At 38.4% G+C, this 7,986-nt stretch overlaps 1 protein-coding gene across 1 annotated transcript; it reads left to right on the top strand.

Annotated features, from left to right (window-relative positions):
- Positions 1–1,960: 1,960 nt before the first annotated feature.
- LOC128602572 (beta-1,3-galactosyltransferase 2-like) lies at positions 1,961–4,511 on the top strand. Its single transcript, XM_053616454.1, has 2 exons — positions 1,961–2,326; positions 2,631–4,511. The coding sequence occupies exons 1-2, from the start codon at positions 2,292–2,294 to the stop codon at positions 3,646–3,648; spliced, it is 1,053 nt and encodes a 350-aa protein (XP_053472429.1). The 5' UTR covers positions 1,961–2,291; the 3' UTR covers positions 3,649–4,511.
- Positions 4,512–7,986: the final 3,475 nt, after the last annotated feature.

Genomic DNA, 7,986 nt, shown 5'->3' with positions numbered 1-7,986 from the left:
TATAAAACAATACTTGGCTTTAAACCGTGAGCACAAAGTAAATTACCTATTCCCTTCTGGAGAGAAGAGCAAAAGACCGAAAAGCCGCATAACAGTTGATATGCCTGTCTGGACTAAACCACTTTGTTTCAATAGGCGGGGGTGGGGGGAACAAATTCATTATATTTATGACCCTTTTTATGATTAAACATGATTATGAATAACAACAATATAAGTTACATAATCCATACGAGAGATGAAATATTAATTGACGAGGAAATAAAATTAAATCTAGCGAAATAACATTAAGGGCTCTGTTACGCTCACCCCCGCTAAATTCACTAGATTTTACATACTCCTTGAAAGTTTGTAGTCACCTCAGTTTAGCTTACAGCTATGAGAGAAGAAGAAAAAAATGAAATAAAATCTAGTGAAATAACGTTATTTATTTCCTGTTACACTTGCTCAGCCTCTCTGTCTAGATTGACAAATTAATCTTAGAAGACAAACTGAGTTTTGACAGTGCTTAGGTGAGGTGGGGAAAAGTGTTTTTAAAGGGTGTAGTACATGAACAAATAGTTACCAAACAGAGTCTGATCTTTCTTCTTCTTTTTTTTTGTTTTTATTGTGCAAAAGTCATGCTAGAAAATATTCAGCCATAAAATAACCTTTATTTCGCTAGCGTTTCTGTTGCTGCAGTGGAATTCATAATCTAATACCCGTTTGCCGTTTTAAAGTATTCTTGAGCTGATTTAATAGTAATAAATAAACATATTTGAAAGATAACGTACACTAAAATCTTACAGCGCTTAACTGGCAAACTTGATCATGCTACATCATGACTAACAATTCTTTTCACCTCTTCAGCTCGTAGGACCCACGATATTTTACCATTTAAACGTGGCTAAAAGTAATTAAGCTAGCAAGCTCCGTTGGGTTATTTTAATGTCTGGTTACAATTAGTCCATTTTAGAATAATGGTTACAGTCTGCCGATTTAAAACCTAGCCAAGTGCGCACGCTACCAAGCTAGCTAATGTTCGTCCAACTCGCACTCCACGTCCTTTCCCCTTCAGTGAATTGGCTTTTCTCCTGGAGGAATTTTATTCACACCTGGTCTGCTGTGTATGAAAAAGCAGAACAGTGCAATTTTCTAGGTGCGTCCTGTATCACATTTTGCAACTACACATAGATCGTAATGTACTTTTTAAGTATTATGAAAATCACTTCATTCATTTGAATCATTTGTAGGGTTTAACAAAAAAAAAAACCAAAAAAAAAAAACAACAAATTATTCAAATTATGGGAGTCAAAACCGATTTAGATATCAGCATTTCACAGCTCAACATCCAACCTGTGGAAACATGTAGATTACGCTAGACTAGATAGCTTGATTTTTTGCAGTATGAAAACTCTGTCATAAACTTAAAACGTTCAGTGGCGAGTGCTGTGTTAAATATATACAGTACATAGCAGTATAAGTGTTGCTACAGCCTACCAGTAATGGGCCGTCTTTGCTAGATAGCTAACTATGTAGCTAGAAATGTACAAATTAACACGACCTAGCTAGCTAGTTCTAAAACACTCCCCGCAGATACAGAACATTTTCGGGTTTTAGTCATGTTAACTTTAGACAAGTAAAATAGTGATTACTCAAAAAGGTTTTTCACAAGAGGACTTCTTTACTTGAGTACTTTTCTTGTTTGGTACTTTTACTCAAGATAGTGAGTACTTTGTTTTGTAATTATAACCAAGGTTACACATACACTTATACCTTCAAACCTAATCTAATCGCAGTACACAAAAACAAATATTTAGTCTTTTCTGTATTAAACACTTTTCTGTATTGAAGTCCTGTATTCCTACCCTTATATAAGCGTTTGTTTATCTCCACAAAGGTATAAATACCTGCCCAGACATATTCTTGAGAGCCACTTCTCTGCAGAAGGGATTTCAACCATCTACCTCAAAAGAGGGTGGGTTTGACACAAAGAACCAGAGCAGCAAAGGTGGGGCAGTGTGAGGGAAGAATGCGCTGATCAAGTTGGGGCTAGCTCAACACCATCTACCTGCAACAACTGTCTTGTTTTTTTGTCATTTGTCCAGAGCAAGGTAACGGCGATTCTTCGTGATTAGGAAGCGTGCCGACATAAATGGATACAGGTTCGGATATGCCTTGACAGGATGAAGGTCTACGTATCCTATTAGCAAATGAACACACGGATCACTGCAGACCTGGAAGCATGATCGTACCGTAGTGTCAGCTCGAGGTGTGTGTGTCAACAACGGGACTCGTCATACACTCAGAGGGAGATGGGCAAAGTCAGGATGTTTGGCGTATACCTTTGGTATTTACTTACTAATTGCCATTACTACTTTTGTCTTGACCTTCATGTAAAATATTTTTAGTTCTACTTTAAACTCTGTGTGCATGCTGGTGCACGTTGGGACTATTGACCTATGTATTCGCATGAATTGAGGAATGGTGAATATGTTTTCAGAAAACAGACGCATACTTCTGTATTTATGGTTAACACAATATAAGTGAAAATGGTTCAGTAAACTTGTCTTGTGTTGCTTGACAATATAATGGAAAAACATTGCAAGGATGATGGATCATGCCTTTTTTCTGTCTTTTTCCACTTTCTTTAGTATGGCAAAGCAGCAGAAAGGGACTCAGAGGTGTGCTTGGCTCCATTATAGCTTTTGGTGTGTTGCTTTTCTGCTGGTATTCGGGACCATTTGCATATCCCACTTCATCATTACCTTCACACAGAAATACAATCCGCCTGTGGATGTGAATTCATTCTATGTGGCTTACCCACATAAATACAGCTTCCACCTGGACCAGCCCGAGGCTTGCAAGCAACACAACCCATTTATGGTGATCATCGTTCCGGTGGCACCTCACGAAGTGGAAGCACGTAATGCCATAAGAAGCACATGGGGGAATGACAGCTTGGTCCAGGATGGAAATGTTCTGGTTCTGTTCCTGCTGGGTTTACCGAATGGGAGTGACTCTGAAATGCAACAAGTCCGCATACAGCAGGAGAACCAGCAGCATAGGGATCTGCTTCAGAGCGACTTCATAGACTCCTACAAGAACCTGACTATTAAAACGATGGTGATGCTAGAGTGGTTGAGAGATCACTGTACCCAGGCGTATTATGCCGCCAAAGTGGACTCTGACGTATTGCTAAACGTTAGCGCCCTGACACAAATGCTGCTGAGCCCCATTCGATATCCGAGGAACTACATTACTGGACTGGTGTGGTACGAGAATGTAGTAATCAGAGATCCATCCAACAAGTTTTACGTCCCTCCTGAGGTGTATCCCTACCCGGTGTATCCGGCATACCCTTTAGGAATGTGCTACGTCATTTCCATGGACCTCCCAGCAAAGATTCTGCACGTGTCGAGAAACATTAAACCCATTTTCATCGAGGACGCGTATATCGGCTTGTGCCTTGAACAGCTCCAAATTGCTCCCACGAGCCCTCCAAACTCTGCGCAGTTTGTGGTCAATCCACCTCTAACATACGACCGCTGCTACTACTCGGACCTCATTGCTGTGATAACGGGCAGTCCCGCCCAGCTGATCTCCATCTGGATAGATCTTCACAAACCAGGCCCAGCCTGCAAAGTGGAGAACCATACTCTTTTAGATTAAGAAATTATAGTTAAAAAAAAAAGATAATTATCGTGTCTTGTAATTTAGCAAAAGAGATCCATTTCAAATGTGAAAAAGCACTTGGATCATGTTGCACAGCAAACTGTTACACTACGTCAGGCCAAAATCAGGTTGTCCATGGTTAACTAGCTAGTTAAACTTCTTAGCTAATATTTGTTACAAAAAAAAATGTAACATCCAGTTTATATATCAAAAATATATATTTAATTACACTTTTGCTTTCTGCAATTATGTTGAAACAAGAAATTAAATAGATTGTGTGCATCTTTTTTAACATGTAGACGTTACTTTTACTCTGTCCTATTTTGCAAACACCATGTTGTATCCAAATTATGACTCAGATCATTGCCATTATTACAAATGATTTGTTAATGGTTTTGTATTAAAAAGGCATAAAAGGCTTGATTGTTGTTACACAAAAAAAAGTTTGTAAAAATCAACAACGGGGTGGCGTGATGCGACCCGACAAGGAGTTGCTAGGTTATTTACCTCGTGGTCTGATCTACTGATCAGAGCTCCTTTTCTATTTGAATTCAACAGTGGTGTAGGATTGTGTTTTGAAATTTATCCCTCAGCTCGTTAATCAAACGGACTCTTTAGAAGGGATCATTACGCTACTTATGCTTGAAATAATTACAGTATTTCCACAAAGTCAAATATTTCAAAGTGCAAATGTTTTACAGATACAAACCTGTTGATGCTTGCGTAGTTCTCGGTTCACAGCGGATTCTTAAAGAACGTTTTGTTGAAATAAAGCCTGTCTGACTACTACTTCTTCTGACTGACTCAAATAAGCTTGGTAATCCTCTCAAACTTCTAATTTCAGATGTTTTTCAGAAGGTTTTTATTGTACAATTAAATAGCTTGGATAAATTCAAATTTACTTTTATCACAAAAAAAAGTAAGGCAGTACAAGTAGAGAAGGTGGATTTAGTAGAGTACAGTAGAAAAGAAACTATTTCTGCCTGTGACACTATTATCTTTATTTTCAACGTTCAAAAAATATTTATAACTAGGCCGCTTACTTTAAGGATAAACCGTGCAGATGGAAACGTTAGAAACTGGTATTTCTACATGGTTTTGTCACTCAAGGCCATGCACTAATCTCAACCAGCCCATTTAGAGCTCACTTGAATTTCCCTAAGCAAATAATGAAGGCTTTGCACAGTTTCTGCAGCAGTGGTGTAGTCCTAAAAAAAAGAAAAAGAAAAGCTATTACCCAACCTTCCCAATCAAACCCCAGCTAGAAAATGACAGATAAGGAAGTGTGTTTTTGTTTGATCTAACTAGGTATCGTTAGCCTGACGAAGAGAACACGTCGCTAATGTCTTGAAAAGCATTTATGATCAAATTTGTCGCCTTTTTCATCCGTCAGTGGTGCCAGTACTCCCCTTGTTTTCATGTTGGCTACATAAGGGCTGGGTATTGTTGTCTCTCTCATATACTGTATATATTACGATACAGTACATCACAATATAGCACAAAGCATCATACCTTTTTCACATATTACATCCAGATTGTTACTGCTCAATACAAATTCTGTAAAAATTTTACTGTTTACATGTAATAAAATTACAGATGTAATTAAATGATAATTGACACCAATTAAGCAAAAGCATAAGCCAGTGATTGATTTCAAAACACATTTTTAAATATTTTCCCAACACACACTCTCAGTGTGAGTATTTACCTACTTGGTAATAGGTTGGCGAAAACGATAAGCCCATAAAGGAAAATGTACTTAATTTATAAAAGTAGGTTAACAAACAAATGAAGGGCATTACAAAACAGCTGTAAGGGGGATACAGAGAGAACACTTTGCTAAAATGGCCATAAGAAGATTCCAACTCGTGAGCCTTCCAAGAGGAGGACTATAACATGGAAGTGCCTTATTTATTTATTTATTTTTAAATCGCTTCACTTCATTTCATCACCTGTCCTGTAATGATTTTTGTAAAGACAGTATTAAAAGTTGTGATAGATATATAAATAAATCACAACGCAAAGAGAAAGAGTGACTCTTCGAATTCGGCGTCAATCTCTGTCGACCGGGAACAGAAGAGAGTAGAATCATTGCTGGTGCACGTCAAGCCCACTTGCATTAATTTACTGCTTCAGCGGATCAACGTCTTTAGTCAATGATGGCAGTAATGGCGGTTGAGCGTGGTTTTTAAGCTTGTTGTTTGTTTTTGTATTAAATGTTCTGGAAATTCCACTACTCTCCGAATATTCTGTGCACAAATGCTATTAGATTTTTAATGTCTAATCCAGGAACTGTTGAGAGAATGCCGTTGAGAAAAAGCCAAGAATGCTTTTTGCGTTTGATTGGTCGTGTTCATGTAGTCATTATTAATTTTTTTTAGTCCTTTCAGAAAATTTCCACTCAGTATGTTTCCAAACATCGTGATTCGTCTTTTTAAATTCACTGATATGAAGAGCATGATGTTTCTGAGGAAAATGCCATCAAGCCGCTTTGGGAATTTGAACCTGCAGGTTCAGAAGTACTGTATATGTCAAGCATGTTTTGCATTAGAAAAGGAATCTCATTGTATGAACATATATCTAACTGCCTTGATAAGATATTCCTACTAATATTGAGCAAGATTTAACCAGTAACAAGCTACAAGAATGCACTCTTAAAAACAGAGGATGTGTTATTTTGAACACTAGTTAAGGATAATACGTTTTGTGTTGCTTTCAACACAATCACTGTGTTAGTACAAACTGTGTGTTAAACATTTCCACACAAAGATGTGTTAAAGATGTGTTTCTGACGAGCTTATCAGAGGAATCCAAGGTATGGTCTTCACAAAAAGGACAGGTTGAGACATGTTTTACAAAATCACTGTTGATATGTCCGGTACCCAAACAACCAAAACAGATACCCTTATTCTTCATGTTCTCTCTGTGACGTTTTCTGACAAGCTTATCACAGGAATCCAATGTATGGTATTCACAAAAAGGACAGGTTTTGTTGCCTGAGGCCCTTTTGTGCCCCCCTGCCCCAGTTGTACAGTAGCTGCAATTGTGGTAGAAAAAGAATGTGTTTTGAGGGAGGTAATTTGGTACTCTTGTTTCTGCTTGCATTTGGAAATATCCTGAATATTTCCAAATATGGGAAATTGGCATATGGGAATATTAGTTTTTCCCTGTAGACCATATGCCACCTTTTGCCATTCATCTCGGAGCTTATAAGGAAGCTTCGGTAGAAATGGCTCGCATGATGGTGGCAAGATTCAGTTCATTCATGTAGCAAACGTCCTGCATAACATTGCAGTAACTTCATAGAAAGAGACCATAATCTTGCAGAGCCTTCGCATGTTCAGATTTGATGATTTTCCACGAGAGAGCCTTATCCATATAAGCTGAAACTAATGTTTTGTTCTTTGAGCAAAGCCTTTGCCTTTACATAACCTTGTGAAGGAATCATATGTCGACAACTCCTGATAAGCTCCTTATGTCGGCCTCTCGTGTACAGCTCCAGAAAATGCAAGCAACCTCCATATCAGCTTGCTTTCTTTTCCAGCACTTACTCAAATGAGCGCATAAAATCACAGTAACTTAATGGGTCTCCGTTAAAGCATGAAATTTCCCACGGTGTAAGTGAAGAAAGGTTATGTTGCATTAATAAATCTCATTTTGCTGATCAATGAGCCGAAGTACGTTTCCTTGTTAGAAGTTGTCTTGTAAGCCTAATGGGCACGTTTATCACCATGGCTAACCTGTGGTTGGATTCTCTGTGATGCAGACTGTAATGGCCATGTTTTAGATCTTGTAGACTGTTGTTGCTGCTGAAATACCATCTGATATTTTGTGTTGGAGAGCTGCACCCATCGCAGGTTGCCACGACCACTGGTTCCGTCCTGGCATCCTACGCAGAGTACAGTGTAGTGGGGGAAACTTTTGGGGTTAGTAAAACGACTGTCTGTCGATGTGTATATGCTATGTACAACTATTAAAGAAAACGCTGCTGAATGTAGCGGACGCCAGTGAAATTGCATACCGTAATTCCTTGGTGCATCTTGCGTCACAGGTTTGCAGTGCGTGGGATGGCGCACACACATCCCTATTCTTCCCCCAACTGATGGGTAAGTCCTTTGATGGCACAAATGCCATTTTTCTCAACAAAAATGGTTTCCAAACTATAATTTCCCTAACCTTTAAAGTCTCGACATAGAGTTTATGTGTTAAAGTTAAACGAAAAAAAGATTGTCGGCACTTATTATCGATAATTTGCATTTCCATCGGATATATCGGTAAACATTTAAACGCGCTAAACCTTATATCGCAAAAAAAAACAAACAAAAAACAAAAAAC

This window comes from Ictalurus furcatus, chromosome 27 (genome assembly GCF_023375685.1).
Source record: "Ictalurus furcatus strain D&B chromosome 27, Billie_1.0, whole genome shotgun sequence".
In the NCBI taxonomy this organism is placed as follows: Eukaryota; Metazoa; Chordata; class Actinopteri; order Siluriformes; family Ictaluridae; genus Ictalurus; species Ictalurus furcatus.
The sequence above is the reverse complement of the archived record's forward strand: the minus strand, read 5'-3'. Positions and strand labels throughout refer to the sequence as shown.

Coding starts and splice junctions, on each gene's coding strand:
- LOC128602572 (XM_053616454.1), top strand. CDS start 2,292: ATGGGCAAAGTCAGGATGTTTGGCGTATACCTTTG. Junction 2,327..2,630: donor ATGTTTGGCGTATACCTTTG/GTATTTACTTAC, acceptor CACTTTCTTTAG/TATGGCAAAGCAGCAGAAAG.